This window comes from Cornus florida, unplaced genomic scaffold (genome assembly GCF_030987335.1).
Source record: "Cornus florida cultivar Cherokee Brave unplaced genomic scaffold, ASM3098733v1 CherokeeBrave_3.0.0_Hap2_Chr09, whole genome shotgun sequence".
NCBI lineage: Eukaryota > Viridiplantae > Streptophyta > Magnoliopsida > Cornales > Cornaceae > Cornus > Cornus florida.
Genome location: NW_026775579.1, coordinates 67,294,125 through 67,311,534, shown reverse-complemented (window position 1 = coordinate 67,311,534; position 17,410 = coordinate 67,294,125). Strand labels below are relative to the sequence as shown.

The 17,410-nt window shown below is 35.0% G+C and overlaps 2 protein-coding genes across 2 annotated transcripts; both read left to right on the top strand.

Moving 5' to 3' along the window:
• The first annotated feature begins 1,159 nt into the window (after positions 1 to 1,159).
• On the top strand, positions 1,160 to 3,888 carry LOC132272758 (transcription termination factor MTERF15, mitochondrial-like). Its single transcript, XM_059773852.1, has 2 exons — positions 1,160 to 2,233; positions 3,784 to 3,888. The coding sequence occupies exons 1-2, from the start codon at positions 1,160 to 1,162 to the stop codon at positions 3,886 to 3,888; spliced, it is 1,179 nt and encodes a 392-aa protein (XP_059629835.1).
• Positions 3,889 to 6,938: 3,050 nt separating this feature from the next.
• LOC132274209 (uncharacterized) lies at positions 6,939 to 9,085 on the top strand. The gene has a single exon (XM_059775433.1). The coding sequence runs from the start codon at positions 7,147 to 7,149 to the stop codon at positions 8,317 to 8,319; it is 1,173 nt and encodes a 390-aa protein (XP_059631416.1). The 5' UTR covers positions 6,939 to 7,146; the 3' UTR covers positions 8,320 to 9,085.
• The last annotated feature ends 8,325 nt before the right edge of the window (positions 9,086 to 17,410 follow it).

Below are 17,410 nucleotides of genomic sequence, written 5' to 3'. Positions count from 1 at the left end.
ATCCGATCATTTTGTATCTCTTCTTTTATTTGGAAGCAGTGATGGCAAACTTCAAACTTGTTACCGGGGAGTCCCTCTTTCTTCAATCAATTAGGATGAAGCACAACTCTAGACAGGGACGGATCCAAAAAGTTAAGTTGGGTTGGGTTGGGGGGGTTGTAATTTTTTTATAATTTTAGGGGGGGAGGAAAAGTGAAAATTTTATAGGTATATAATTGAAAATAAGAAAACTTAGTGGTATATAATAGTAAAAAAAAAATTCAGTGACTGCCTTCAATATGTCTCCGTCCCTGCCTCTAGTTTATTCAATAAAATTCAGTAGAGGCTGAATATGTTGTAATTGGGAGTTGTTGTGCTCAAACTATATATATATATATATATAAAGCAACAAATTCAGGGTTTTAGACTTTGCTCTCGTTCGTGCTATAAACATTTCTTAAAATTCTATTCGACACTTTCGAACTAAGCACATTTCTTTTAAGAATACAAAACTTGTGAAATATGTTACATTGAATTAACAGTGTTGTATGGTACTACATTTTTAATTTTTTTGTATAATTTTTTTTTTTTTTTTTCAAACAAACATGAGAGCAAAAAAATTATGAGTCATTCATAAACAACCGAATACCTGCTTCAGCCAAAAGGAAAATTTCTAAGGAATATGGACCAAAATTTCATCATCCGTGAAATGATTCCGAGTGTATTTGTATATAAAATACCCGTATACAAATGTATACCAATAGAATTGGATTCTTTGATTTTGGTGTAATCGTAACTATTAACTAACTTTCCTTGACCTCCTTAAAAATGTGTACCGGATAGGGAATGTTTTTGCTATATTGTTCAACTTTTTTTCAACTTTGGGCCGTTGCAGAGCTTGAGATAGTTTGTGCACCAGCCCACCTAATTATTGGGCTACGACTTGCATACCATTTTCGATTCTAGTTGTAAAGCTGAAGAACTAGGTTTAGGGTACACCGTTCACCGTTCATTATTCAAACACTCTCATTCAGAGAACCAGAGAGAGAGAGAGAGAGAGAGAGAGAGAACCGAATCACTGCAAATCTATGAAGCTCCACACTTCACAGGCAGGTACTCATCTCTACACTCTTGGCTTTGACTGATAGCATATTATATGTGTATGTATCTTCAAGAAATGATGACTATATATATCTGCAAAAGTCTCATCTCACTCTCTCTCAAGAATTCTTCAAATCTCAACAAAACCCCAATCTCTCTTTTCTCTCTCCTGTTCTTCTCTTCCTCTCCAAAAAGCCCCAATGCGGTGGCTGATTACTTGATTGAGAGACACAAATTTTCTCCTGAAACTGCTGCGAAAGTCTCTTCCTCTACAAGAAGCCCCATTCTGAAAAGGCCTGAAAAGATCGATTTGATTCTGTCATTTCTCGAGGAAAGTGGTTTTTCGGATACCAATCTCGAGCGTGTTATCAAACACGTGCCTCAACTTCTCTCTGCAAATCTTGAGCGCAGCATCAAGCCCAAAATCAAGATTTTTCAAGACTTGGGTATTTCTTCTAGCGATGTTGTGAAAATTGTTTCGTCTCACCCACGGATTCTAACTGGTAGCGTTGAGAATCGGTTTGGGCCGTCGATTTTAGCATTGAAGAGTGTTTTGGGTTCGAATATGGATTTGTCTAGGGTTTTAAAGAGATCTGGGTCGGTTTTGACGAATGATTTAGCGAAAACTATGATACCCAATGTTGAATTTATGAAGAGTTGTGGTATTAGTTCGTCGCAAATAACCCAAAATGTCTATAATTTCCCAAGAATTTTCTTGCATAAACCGACGAGGATTAGAGAAATTGTCAAGAGGGTTGATGAGATGGGCGTTGACAGGAAGTCTAAGATGTTTGTTCATGCTATTCGGGTTATTAATTCGATGACTAAAGAGAAATGGGAGTTGAAATTGGAGGTGTTTAAGAGTTTGGGGTTTTCGGAAGATGACATTTTGTCAGATTTTAGGAGACAGCCTCAGGTGTTTGCTGTGTCCGAGAGGAAAATTAAGACGATCACACAGCTTTTGCTTAGCACGGGCAAATGTGATATCTCATTTGTTGTTAATCACCCATTCTTACTTACTCTCAGTGTTGAGAATAGGCTTAAGCCACGGCTAAGAGTTCTGGAGTTTTTGGAAAGCAGGAATTTTCCTCTTAAAAAGCTGAATTTGTCGACTATATGCAAGATGACTGATAAGAAATTCTTTGAAAAATATGTACTCCCTTATTCAGATGAAGTTGCAGAATTATTTTTTCTTTCCGGACGGTAAGCTGGTGAATTATTCAAGGTTAACAACTGCTCATTGAAAGCAGAATTATGTGCTTAAAATCATGACCGCTCATTGAAAGCAGAATTATGTGCTTAAAATCATGACATCCTATTGTGTCACTTTCAGATTTAATACCTAGAGGGAGGCCGAGACACGATCTACACATCTTTTTTCTTGCATCCATATGGTGTACTACTCTGAAAAACATGGATTAATTTTCCAGCTGGCTGTCTCATTTCAAATGAGTTTGATTGAACATTTCTTTTTGTTTCATATTTTCAATTGAGTCATGATGTTGAATATCATTTTCTTACAGTTCGCATGCATGTCAATATCTCGGAATGGAGGTGTCTGCATCTTGCAGGTTCTTCTTGCAATAGTGAATTTTGACTTCGATTCACAGAGTATTTCTTAGTTGCCCTTTAGCATATGTGACGCGGCTTCTTTTTTTTTTTGTTTCCTATCCTACAAATTTCTCTTCTTCGGGAACTATTGCAAAACCTCTTGCGACAAGGCCACAAGGCCTTGGTTCTTAACCGGGCGGGTTTGCGAGTTTGAGGTATAATTTGAGCTCAACTCACCATATGAAATGCTAAACCAAAGTCTAACCCTAGCTCTAGCCCTATTCTCAACCTTAACTACTCAACCCAAGCTTAATCGTTTCTTTTATTTTTAAATTCGGGCTTGTAACTCGGGTTTAGATTTCTGATAAAAATTTCGGGTTAATTCGGGTTATTCGTATGGTTAATCCTTGCACCGAAAATTTAATATGATCTTGAATTAGTTTTAGATTAAATTACTCCTAAATAAGAAAAAGTTTAAAAATTTATTTATTTATTTATTTGTAGATTTTTAATAAATTACAAAAAAAAATTTAAAAATTAATTATCTTAAATGTTAAAATATAATAAGTTAAGATTTAACAAAAGAAATTAAAAAAAAAAAAAAAAAAGTAATCATAGTTTAAATATTATATATAAGAAAATAATTTATAATTCGGGTTCGGGTTAACTCGGATTGATAACACTTCAACCAAAGTTCAATTCTAATTGTAAAAATAATTGCCCAAGCCGATGAAAAATCGAGGTGGGCTCGGATTGGGTTCAGGGTACCCAACCCTTAGGTATATCATAAGAGATCAATTTATAGAAAATTGTTAACCAAATAAAATTTAATTTAATTTTTTTTTTTTTCTTTTTTAAGAGCAAAGTGAAAAGAGTTATTTTAGCTCAAACCGTAAGCCTTGCACTACCTTGATTAGTTTGAATTTGACAGAAGCCAAAAAATAAATAAATAAAACATTACCAAATAAGGGGAGATTAAAGTAGGTACATGTGATCCAATTCATAAGCTTATACTAATATATAGAGTAAGCAAAGGATATGCTTGTGGTACAAGATGACCCTGAGCTCGCCGGGATGGTGCAAGGGACGTTGGTCCTCCTTTCGTAATGTCCGATGCTGCTGGAGAACTGGCTGTTGATGGCACTTGTGCAGGTGGATTTTGAGTCGGGAGGTGGAGATTTTGGCCCTCCGGTGGTGGAGCACTTGGTGGACGATTTTGAGAATCCGGTGGAGGAGCAATATTTGGCGGAGGATTAACTGCAGGAAGAAGATATAACTAAGAATAATTAGTTTTATGTGAGAAGGCACTTATCCTTTTGATTGTTGCAATAGAAGATTTGATATATGTGTTCAATATTCATTCTTGCAATAAAATTGTTGTCATGCAATTTTTGGGTTTGGAAAAAATATATATTATAAAACTCTCATTAACTCTTAAGAAATCAAAGTTGGATTTGTTTATTCTAAGATAAAATTTTTTAAAGAGTAAAACTCTAAGGGTAAAATAATTCAGTCCATTAAAAGTATAAAATTTGTATAACTAAATCTTATCACTAATTTTTTAAAATGCCAAAGTTGAATGAATTAATTAGTAACACAAGAATTTATATTTTGTGAATGTTAAAGAATCATTATCACATTGGAGAGTTTGTGACTGGAGTTTTATAACCTTCTGCTAGTAAAGTTGTTCAGATTTGGGGTTTCTTTAGTACATGTAGGTGATTGAAACGAATAAAAAATGCGCTTAATTAAACTGACTCTCCAAATTCATTGTTTGCAACTCCTAATCTATTTTATTTGTTTCGTGTCTTACTTCAATTGTTTGATTCAATGACACATTCACCCCTTGTAAACCTTTGGCGATGAAGAGTTTTTTACCGCCACTACAGAGGTTTCTTTGGCAAAGAATTGTTCAATAGATGCGTAGGCTATAAGGTCTGTGATTAATGTATTGTGATAATGTAAGTTCACACTTATTAATAATACAATATATTGGATATCCATCAACCAAAAAAAAATAACCATAAAATCAACAAACCAGGAGTTGTTCATCAGGAGGAGAGCTAGGGGCCATGGACACTGCATAAGAAAAAGAAAAGTTGATAAAAATAATTATTTTAAAAATAAAAGGACAAGGGTAGGATTTGGCACAAAATGAGACAATAGTAAGGTTTCTCCATTATGACGTGTGTGACATTAGAAACAGGTTCTCCATTAGGAGTTAAGATTGCGTACATCTAACCCTCCCCCAAATCCCGCAATAGTAGAAGGCTTATACATTGGGCTAGCAAAAGGGTGCAACACGAGATCTTCCCCAGAGGTCAGCCATTCATGTACTACTTTTGCCTAACCGAGTACCACAAATCATTTTGTGAAAAAAAAAATAATGATAATGAAGAAATGGAAATTATACTGAATCGTTTTTACATAAATGAGAATGTATGTACAAGCTTGCATTTCTTCATACTCTTTAATATTCATGTTTGTATTTGCGTATCTATAAGATTTGGTAGTGTTGCCCAAGTGGAAAGCGCCCGGCCTTTAGTGCCCCCACCCTATAACTCCAAAGTTCAATTCTCCTCCCCCTCTCCTCCCTAAGTACTAAACATTGCAGGGAAAATAATAATGTAGCAGGTCCTCCAAGGCCAGGCCAATAACATTATTTTGCATTTATATTGGGCTCCACTTTTTTCTATTTTTTGTTTTTTTTTTTTTTTTTATAGAAACTTTGACAAGAAACCTATGCACTCGCATTTGTCCTTATGGTGGGACTTGACCTAAAGAAGGGTAAAATGCAATAAACCCCTCTCGACTTTTAGCCTTTTGTAGTACCCTTTCTCTTATGGACGAACGCCCCTAAAAATCATTTAGAGTTACATATAACTCATTCCCTTTCATCTCCTCTGGGCAAAGGCCCGAAAACCCAAATCAAATCCATCCCAATTTGCCCTTCTCATTGAATCTACCGCGATTCACTCTTTAAATCGAATCCACCCCGATTCACCATTTTCATCTAATCCACCGTGATTCACCTTCCTTAAATCAAATCCACCACGATTCACCCCTTTTTAATGGACGGAGGTCCTTGAACTTATTTTTCTATTCTGAACTATGTTCTGACTTGATTCTTACACCATGGGATACGTAGGCAACTTAAGCCAAACTTGAGCTCAGTCAAGTCCCCCATCATTTTCATCATTACTCCATCGGGACCATCATCCACCATATCACCATCTCTCTCCATATCACCTCCATCTTCATTACCATACAATATAAAATTTTCAAACATGTACCTTATCATCAATCATTGCACAATCATATAATGAAAATGAAATTTAAGACAGAGAATAGGTAACCCTAATTGGTATGAGTGTCTAGGGGTGCCAACACCTTCCCCAAGCGTAACTAAACCCCCAAATCCCACCTTTGGTGAAGCAGACCAACTGGTAGTCATTTAAGGCCCCCAAATCAATCCAAAATTTTCATCTTTGGTGATCTAACACACAAAAACTCAATGTTAGCTAACAACTCCATAAAATCTTTGAATTTGACAATATTAATCATTCACCGCCACATCGTCGTGCTGACCTCCAACCTAGGGATAAGCTTGAGTGGGTTCACTTGAGGAAGAATCATAGCACGACACAACAGAGATAAAATAATAATAATAATAATAAACTTGATTGATTCTAAAACTTCATCTCTCCTTTTTTTGTTTATTTATTTTTTCAAGCTTTTTTCCCTAATTAAGGCTCTGTTTGTTTGGACGTAAAATATTTTTCAGAAATTTTTTTTTTTTTTAATTTTCTGGTATTTGGTTGTCGTAAAATATTTACGAAGAAAAAAAATATTAAAATTTAACAAAAACAATTTATCCATTAATTTTCGGCAAGTTATTTTACATGTCCCACCCAATGAATTCGACCCCAACCTTAATGTACACATTTGCCAAATACCGATAAAGTAAAAATAAAAGAATATTTTACCTGAAAAAAAAAAAAAAAATTCAAAAAGAATATTTTATGTCAAAACAAACGGAATAGTGTCAAATGACCCAAAGGTTATTATTTTCAAAAATGGTTTCGGTGTGAGATTTATCAAAAGCGTCCAAAGATTAAATGCAACTAGGTTTCACTTTGGAAATTTCAGCAATTTCTGCAAATATGAAATTTCGAATTTAACCCCCGGCTGGGAAAATATTTTTCAATTTTGGGCTGTTGTAATTTTAGACAGGTTGTGCACCAGCCCACCTAATTGTTGGGCTTGGACTGTCACTCAATCTGAACACTTTCATACCATTGTCGATTTGGGTTTTTAATGCTTAAACCTCTCCTTGTAATTTGAAATGCTGAAAAAACTAGCATACAGAGCTTGAACTAGGTTTAGGGCACACTGTCCATCTTTCAGAGAAAATGATAGAGAGAGAGAATCGAATCACTGCAAATCTATGAAGCTCCCCACTTTACAGGCAAGTACTCATCTCTACACTCTTCGCTTTGATTGATAGCATATTATATGTGTGTGCATCTTCAAGAAATGAGGACTATTTATATCTGCAAAAGTCTCATCTCTCTTTCTCTCAAGAATTCTTCACATCTCAACAAAACCCCAGTTTCTCTTTTCTCTCTCCTCTTCTTCTCTTCCTCTCCAGAAACCCCCATTGCGGTGGCCGATTACTTGATTGATAGACACAAATTTTCTCCTGAAACTGCTTCGAAAGTCTTTTCAAGAAGCCCCAATCTGAAAAGGCCTGAAAAGATCGGTTCAATTCCGTCTTTTCTCGAGGAAATTGGTTTTTCGGATACCAATCTCGAGCGTGTCATCAAACACGCGCCTCAACTTCTCTCTGCAAATCTTGAGCTTTCCATCAAACCCAAATTCAAGTTTTTTCAAGACTTGGGTATTTCTTCTAGCGATATTGTGCAAATGGTTTCGAATGACCCAAGGATTCTAACTCGTAGCGTTGATAATCGGCTTGGCCCGTCGATTTTAGCATTGAAGAGTGTTTTGTGTTCGAATATGGATGATATGTCTAGGGTTTTAAAGAGATCTGGGTGGTTTTTGAGGTCTGATTTAGCGAAAACTGTGATACCCAATATTGAATTTTTGAAGAGCTGTGGTATTAGTTCGTCCCAGATAACCCAATGTATCTATAATTTCCCAAGATTTTTCTTCAATAAACCGACGAGTATTAGAGAATATGTCAAGAGGGTTGATGAGATGGGTTTTGACAGGAAGTCTAGGATGTTTCTTACAGCGATTCGGGTGATTAGTTCGATGAAAATTGAGAATTGGGAGTTGAAATTGGAGGTCTTTAAGGGTTTGGGATTTAAGGAAGATGACATTTTGTCAGTTTTTAGGAGACAGCCTCAGGCTTTCGGTGTGTCAGAGAGGAAAATTAAGGAGGTAACACAGCTTTTGCTTAGCGCAGGCAAATGTGATATCTCATATGTTATTAATAACCCAGGCTTACTTGGTTACAGTGTTGAGAATAGGCTTAAGCCACGGCTAAAAGTTCTGGAAGTTTTGGAAAGCAGGAATTTGCTTCTTAAAAAGCCGAGTTTGGCACCTGCATGCAAGATGACTGATAAGAAGTTCTTGGAGAAATATGTAATCCCTTATTCAGATGAAATTGGTGACTTATTCGTGGTTAACAAGGCCTCATTGACCGCAGAAATATGTGCTTAAAATCATGATATCCTCCTGTGTCACTTTCGATTTAATACCTAAAGAAGTCCATGGTTCAAGGGGGAGCAATACTGTGTGTGTGTGTGTATTTTACCTACCAAAAAGAAGAGTTGTGGTGGTGAGGCATTGCATATCAAATCTAGTTGCTATTCTGAATTTTGTTTTGTCTCATCTTTCTTAGCATGGTTATGGAAAGAAAGGTAGAGGGAAAAAAATAAAAATTTTCTTGTTTGGTTTCTTCTACTTGTCATCCAAATATTTAGTCAACAGAAGAGTGTAGGTGGATTTATCCCAGGGCATTTAATAACTTGTGGGGAGTCTATAATTCCGTTTCGATGAGCTCTTGGATATAAATTTGTATGCTTTGAATTTGATGCAAAGATGGTAGTCGATGCGTTGATTGAGGGTGCAGCTTGTCCAATTGAAATCGCCTCTGTAGTTTTTGATGTCAAAGTGAATAAGGTGGCTCACGCCCTTGCAGCTTTATCCGGTGATCATGTGGAAGCAGACTGTGTATTGGATAATATATATTCCTCCTCAGATTGTCAATTTAGCTGCGTGGGATGTTTTGGCTGCCAGTTCTTAGATTCATGATCCGTGGTTCTGCTGCTTGTTCTTCTTCTTTCTCTTTTTTTGTTGTCTTTGTTGTCACCTTTAGAACCCACTAGGCTTTTTTAGTGACAAAAGTGTTTTCTTGTTAGCATTTTGACATAACACTAGTTACACTTCAATAGCTATGTCAAAATGCTATTGAAGTGCTTCCGAATTCTTATTAAAGTCTCCGTTGGAGTTGAATCAGTTTTTACTGAAAAGGACCGAAAACTGTCAAAATGGGCCAAGTTTTGACACTAATTGAAGACACTAATTTGGTATGCTTTCTAACATTCTCTGAGAGGACTCTTAACAAGATTCATTTTCGGATTATTTATTCTTCAAAAATCCCGAGTTTTCGTGTGTCATTTTTGTTTTTTTTATTCTGAAGACTTTACATTTTTTGGTGTCACCTTAAGGAGATTTTTTTAGTCAAGTATAGGTTTTTAAATATTGGATGTGAAAGTTTACGTTCCTCAATAACATAAATTATTGAATAGTATATCTCATTCATTATGAGCCACTCTCAGCACATAAACCTAACCTTATAAATAAACACATATAAATTTAATTGGCATTTATACTGTTCTTGGTAGACGTAGTTCATCTTTTAGTTGACATATTTGATTAACTTCTTTGTGAATAATTTTTATTTTTAGAGAACTAAAAAGAAAAAGAAATTAAAAAAAAAAAATTTGTTTGGACAATAATTTTGTAAAAATTGAGGTACAAAAGGTCGATTTTTTTTTTTTTCTTTTTATAAGAAAATTTTAAAAAAAATTGTTTGGACAATAATTTGAGCTTTATGAATCATCATCAAAATTATTACATCAATCAATATCAATATATATATATTATTAAACTGAGCAACACTAGGAGGAGCGCCAGGGGCCATGAAACTATGAAAAAATGAAAATTATATTCAAAATAAACCAACATTATTATTGATCAAAGTTTGTAAACTAAGTTCATAAAACTAATAATATTAACCATAAAAATATAAATTATACACATTTATATAGAGAGAGGCTAAGGAATTGTTTGGTTCAATTTTATGAGAACAAGTTTCTATTTTCAGAAATTTGAAAATCAGTGGAAATGTTTGGTTGGAATTTTATTAAAAAATCAGTTAATTCATTAAACTTTCTCTTACTATTCTCTATGATGACAGTTTCCTGTGTTCACACGAATTCTCGTGCTCCATTTCATCGCTGCCATCACTCAAAAATGACAGACGTTCTGCCATTTTTATATGAGATTGGAGCAGTCCAGTCCACTGCCTGTGCCATTAAGAGAGAAACAGAATGAGAAAGCCAATCTAATGCTTGCTTGAGACGTTCTGCTAACTATATATATATATATATATATTTTACTGTCACCTGTTTAAATATCCCTATCAAAGATCTCCATTAAGATTTAATGGACTCATATTTGAGATGGGGAAGTTATCAGTTTATTATTATTATTCTGTCAAATTAAGGACGGGGGGAACTCGAACAAATTAGGCACTGTACCAACTCTAACATTTAATAACGTCCGAAAAGTTATCATGTAATATATAGTTATATCAACCTTTATCTCATATATTTTTTAAAAATCATACAAAAAAAAAAAAAAGTTTAATTGTCTCCTTTGGTTTTTAAAATTTTAGAAATATATTATTTCGTGCCGTCACATTATGCACTTGCATTAAATTTCTAATTCATAGACATATATATATATTTTTTTGGTTAAAAATTCATAGACATATTGAGAATGGGTTCATTCTCATTTGGGTAGACCATTCTTTAGACTTCTCACATGTCCCAATTCTTGTGTGTGGGCAAAATATAGATTTAATTTAAAGCAGAATGTCAAGCCATTCCCATGCTTGTGACCTTATTAGCAATTCTCTTTGCATCCGCCACCCTTGCACATTTAGCACTTAATAATTAATTGAGAAGAGAAATATCATGTACTTTTCAATGTCATTAGGTTAAAAGGGAGCTTCTCATATATTGAATTGAACTACAGCACACACGATCCCTTTAGTGATTTTCTGTGGCACCTACAAGGCATTAGCTGTTTGTGCCTAATTACAATGTTTAGACTCTTGATACAAATATGTCTTTTCTTCAAATTATTGAGGATCTGCTTGATTTGTCATTCAAAAAATATTTTTTAAGAATTTAAAAAATAAAAAATTATTTTTAAAGAATTATAATTTTTCTATAACTGAGTTTTCATAAGCCAGTTCTCAAAAAGGGTCGGGCGTTGACTAACCCTTGTCATCATTCTAAAAACAAATCCTAGTGTTTGAAAAATTATAAACCATGGAAGGATCAATGCCTTTCAAGTTGGTTACACTCCATCCTATTGCTTCTTTGTTTTCCCTGAGCACATCCAAAAGATCATCTTCTTAATCATTTAGTAGATTGGAAGCTATGATGATCGGAAGAGTGTCGTTTGGGCCAAGAAAGGCATACTTGAGATTGGATGGAAGTCGTTTGAGCTCCAAAGTAGGTGGTGATACAAGAGATGGTACCGGAGGAGTACTCGAAAGTGAAGGAAGTGGCTCTTTTGGAGTTTTCCTCGGAGGATAATCTGTTGAGGCAACGGTATCCGTTTAGGCATTCATTTCACAAATTGAACTATTAATATCAAAAGTATCCATATTGAAATGAGTAAAGCATATTTCTAATGGATCTTTTGAAATGATCCAAGGAAGAGACTCTTGGACAAGATCATCAATCATATCCACTAGGAAACACTCGCCTTTATCTATGGGAAGCTAGCTCGCATTGAAGACATTCAACTTGACCATCATATGACCAAAAGATATATCCATGATACCTGACCAACAATTGATTGTGGCATTGACGGTGGCAAGAAAAAGTCCACCTAGAATGATTAGAATGTGATTGGTAGGATTAGACACTGGTTCGGTGTCAAAGACCACAAAATCAACTGGGAAATAAATTTTGTCCACCTTGATGGGGATGTCCTCAACTATTTCCCATGGTTGCTTTGTTGACTTATCGATGAGTTGAAACACAACCGATGTAGGTTTTAGATCTCTTAATCCCAATTGACAATAAACCGAGTATGGAATGAGATTAACACTTGTTCCTAAATCCAAAAGAGCCCTATGAATTTCATGGTTCATGCAAGATATGGTGGGAGCACACCAGGATCTTTGAATTTTGGATGAGTATTATGTTGGATGATTGAGCTCACTTGCTCAGTAAGAATCACTTTCCGAGGAACTTAACTTTTTGATTTTCTCTTTTGAGTACACAAATCCTTCAAGAACTTGGCATAAGGTGGAATTTGACGAATGGCATCAAAAAGAGAAAGATTGATTTTCACTTCTTTGAAAATTTCCATTATGTCATTGATTTTCTCTATTTGACGTCTCGAGAGGGAGAGTCCTTTTAGAGCTTGAGGAAATTGAGCTTTTGGCTCATAAAGTTTTTCTAAAGGGGGAGACAATGATGACAACAATGGATTTCCTTTTCTTGCATTTTCATGAGAGGAAATGGTTGGTGGAATAAAAGGAAAAGGATTATCAATATTTCTCACCGAATCATTATCTTTACTTAGTATCTCTTTCACTTTGTTATCAATGATCTTACCACTTCTCAAGGTGGTGATGGCTTGAACTTGTTAATGTGTGGAAGGTCCGAGGTAGGATTGGATTCCACCATGTAATGAGTCTTTAGGTTTGGCTCGGGTTGGCTAAGCAACTTTCCTTTTTCTCTTTCACCCATTGAATTTGCAATTTGCCTAATTTGGGATTCAAACTTTGCAATTGATTGAGAGTTAGAATGAAACAATTGTGTATTTGGCTTAAGAATATTACCCAAAGCGGCCAACACCTTGTCCTTAAAAGCGAAATTCCTTTGAGGTGCTTGAAGAGCATTTGAATAAGAATTGAAAGTGGGCACTTGGTGATATAAATTCAAAGACTGACCAACATTTTGATGATGAGAATATTGCAATGGATGATATAATTGAGATTGAGAATTTTGGAGATGAGATAGAACATACTTTCCTTGAGAAGGATTTTCATTTGTTCCTTAACTCTCCATGAGAAATTTGGATGATCTCTTCACTCGAGGTTGTAGGTGTTAGAGAAAGGATTGTTACCCGGACGAGAGAATGTGGCATTCACTTGCTCTTGAGATTCACTTTATATTAATTGTTTATGGGGACAATTTTGAGTGACATGGATTTGAGCAAATCATGCAAGTTTCACTTTGAATTCAGGGAGGAGAGGGTGATTGATTTGCTGAAGTTTGACTCAACAAGAATTTGTCAAACCTTTGAGTAAGATTTTTAACTTTCGCGGCTACCTTAATAGACTTATCAATGTGATAGAAATTTTCAGATTTCTTTCCCCCTAACATTGATACACGACCCGAACGAGTGGATGAAGCACGACACATGTAATTTTCACTCAAATTATCAAAGAGAGTCCAAAATTCGTCTTCATGTGTAAGCAAGAAAGTACCTCCACATGAAGCGTCGACCATTTGTCTATGAGTGTTCGACAAACTTTCATAGAAATATTGAACAAGTTGACATTTTGGAAAGTCATGATGAAGGCACTTCCTTAACAAATCGTTCAATCTCTCCCAAGCCTCATGAAATGGCTATGTTTCATTTTGAGAGAATCTCATTATGGTCGATCTCATTTGATTGGTTTTACTCGCGGGAAAGTATTTTTTAAAAAAATTCTTGTTGCATGTGAGCCCAATAAGTGATTGTATTTGCCCCTAGATTGTTGAACCAATACTTAGCATTTTTTCGAAAAGAGAAAGGGCAATGTTTCATCCTTAAGGCTTCTTCCGGAAAATCAGTGATTTTCACGGTGGAACACACCTCTAGAAACTCATCCAAATGCTCATAAGGATCTTTATGCGGGAAACCACTAAATGATGGACACATTTGAATGATTCCGGGCTTGATTTCATAATGGTTGGCCCGGAAATTTGCTAAACGATAATATATGGGAGTATTATAGACATTTGGAGTGTAGTGATCTCGAAGAACCATGGGAGGATTAGGTAGAGGATGGGTTTCATGAGGTGGTTCGGGAAGAATTTGAGGAATGTCATTGTGCGCCATTGAATTAATCGGGTGATTGCTAATGGGAAGTGGTCTCTTATTACGATTTCTCAATTCCCTCAGAGAAGATTCAATGTCTAGGTCAAGGGGAATAAGATGATTATGAAGATATCTTCTTCTAAACATACAAAACAATACACATTAATAACACAATCACAACAACTTCACTACCAAAACATCCACATACGATGATCCCGTTCTCCTCAATTCAATAATATTAAAATAAAAAAGTAAATTGGCCACGACAAGGACCGATGCATGAACAAGAATTTAAACAATTGATAGCCTCAACAAGGACTATATAACTATTAAACTAAAAAGTGCACAAATGAAGTTCAAGAGTTCAACATACGCTCACAATGCTCCAAAGCACAATGTCATGATCCCAAAGCTCGCTTTTCTTTCAATCAAGTACCTAATTAAACACGAAAATAATAATAAGAAAGTGAAATGAAATGAATCATAAACTAGAAATCAAATGAACACTAATATTAATTTCAATTCCAATTGAAGCGTAGTCCCTGACAACAGCGCCAAAAACTTGATGCGTTCTCATGACCAATGAATATAGATGTGTATAAAATGACAATTGAGAAATACCAATTTTAAATTTATAAAGCTACTACACAACTATATTTGAAGAATAGCAAGTAGGGATCGAACACAAGGACTATAGGCTTGGATTAAAATTAACATTAATGAGTGTGATTGAAAAGATGATGATTGGTTTGTTTAAGCTATTAATGTAATTAAACTAAGTAAAAATTGCAAATGAGATAATGGGGAAAGGAAATTGGAGTAAGCTAATGGTGAGAGGGACTTAGGGTATGGACTTCACCGCTAAACCTATGTAATTGCACCAAATGCCTTCAATTAATGGGGAAAACAAGTTGTAATGAAGGTGTGGCTATAAGCACACATCAATAAGCAAACAATTATCACAATTGCAATGAATAAACATGAATTATCAAATTCAAGTGTGAATTGTCTACCTAACTACAATTACTCTAAAATATAGAACAACCCATCAAGATTAAGTATAATTCATCAAATTAAGAACAATTGTGTCCAATGAAAATAATGCATGGCCATCATTGAATACAATTACAAAAAGTACTCAATATAGAGATCAATCAACAATCAACCACATATAAGACAACATATAGTCAATTAGAAAATTTATTGGAAGAATTGATTAATACAAATCTTGGTACAACCAAGTTTGAATCCACAAAACCAAGCAAAATATATACAACTTAGAAATCCCCAAGGCTCATCCAAGCCCTAAGTGAAGATCTAGCCGGACATAGAGACGATGGATGTCATCTTCATGGCTTCAATTCCTATCTTCATGCTTATCTTCATTTTCTTCTTCCACCTTGAGAGAAAATCCTAGAGATAGAAAGTAAAGAGAGCCTTCCTTTTAATTTTCTTCCCAAAATCTCTATATATCAAAAAGAGTCTTCCCAATCCCTTTTATAGGTGACTCTCAAGAGTCAAAATAAGTCAGACCCCATACACTCAAGTCAGGAAATCTCACGCACCATGGCTCTCTCTAATTGAAAACCTAGAAGCGAGCTTTAAAATTGAATCTGCCCGATACACGATTGATCGTACTTTTCCCACGATCGATCGTAAGATAATGCGATTAATCGTACATATTGTTTGACTTTTAAGTTTTCTTTCTTCTTCGCTGTAGTTTGGTTAACTTCAAAGCGGCTTTAAAGTACTGGAATGAACCCTTTTTCGATATAGCAACCTGAAAACAATAATAAAGCAAATAAGTACTAAATAATGAATAAAGATAGGACTAAAGTGCTAACAACTGTGAGATCAAAGGCTGAAATGTGCATATTTCGACACTCATCAGACACTTGAACCTGGAGTGCTCTGATTCCAACTTTGATGCCCCCTAATTTCAAAGCCACTGGTTGATCAAGTTCATATCCAAAAGTAAGGGATATCAAACAATTAAAGTAGTAAACGAACACATAATACAAATGGATAAATAAAGAATAAGTAAAATAGCTGAAAAAAACTCTAATAATAATCTATTAATTAAATCCTCAGAATAAACTGCAATAAATAATAAATTTCTCTAATACCAATAATTCTCCAAAATACAACTCGAGAATCCATACCATGTGGACCCCTAATAAAATCTCCACTGAAAGAAATAACAATAATAACTGTCTAACTCTGAATACTGAAAATAAAGATAAAGTCCTACGTAGATGAGTGAAGATAACTAGTCTCTGCTTTGTACAAACAAGATTTATACCTGGTACTGACAATAATCTAAAAAATAAATAGTGGGTCAACCCACAAATAAGTCATTTCTATTATAACCTAAATAGAGACCCGATAAACGAATACATCATAGTCAAACTCATGTTATTGCTACGTAGTCAGTATACATATATACACATTAAAGACTCTTACTGGACTATGGGGCAGACTTAACCGGATAGTAGGCATCATACAAAGCGCACACGAAGTGGTCATAAGTACCATCATCTACCAGGGTACACACATCCTCTATATTCAACTACGCATCCCAGGGGCAATATAGCCTTCCTAACCATTGATCCCAATACCTCAAACTCGTATCATGGTACATATATATATATAAAGCCATATCCTGGCAATGGCAATATTCATATCCGGCATCCATATCTTAACAATGGCATGACAATGAATGAGTCTAAACTTATTAGCTAGCTCACCTTTAATATATAACCTTATCTTGACAATGGTGTATAATCCGAAACCATATCCTGACAATGGTTCCCACACAATCAAACAAATAACAGATCAAGTATATATAAGATCATAACATACTGTCACAACATGATTATAATCATATAAACATCTATTGTAATTGTTATAACAATTAAAACAATAGCTTATAACTCATTTAAAAACTAGTATGTCTCAAATCTTAGCATATAATTATATATTATGCATTTTGGGAATTTACCAAGTCCATTTAAATCATTTAAATAAACTAAAATGGACTACAACAACATTTGTAATAAAAAATTGCAAAACCCAGTCCCAGGCCAAACTGAGTCGGCTTCTTCTCAGAAGAAGTCGACTTAGTTCCTAACTGAGTCGACTTCTTTTCAAGAATTCAACTTCTTTAACAACTGATTCGACTCAGTTTCAACTAAGTCGGCTCATTCAGGAACTGTGTCGGCTCCTTCTCAACTAAGCCAACTCATTCCTGCTGCAGGTGATCTTCTCCATCTCCGGCCATTGTAACTCGCTTTTAACTCCATTGTTAAGGGTCCTAATCATCAAATCTAAGTTCCAAATGTCCCCAATAATTTATTTTAAGTAATAAAGCATGTCGAGATCAAGATTAAACAACAAATCATGCATCAATTAC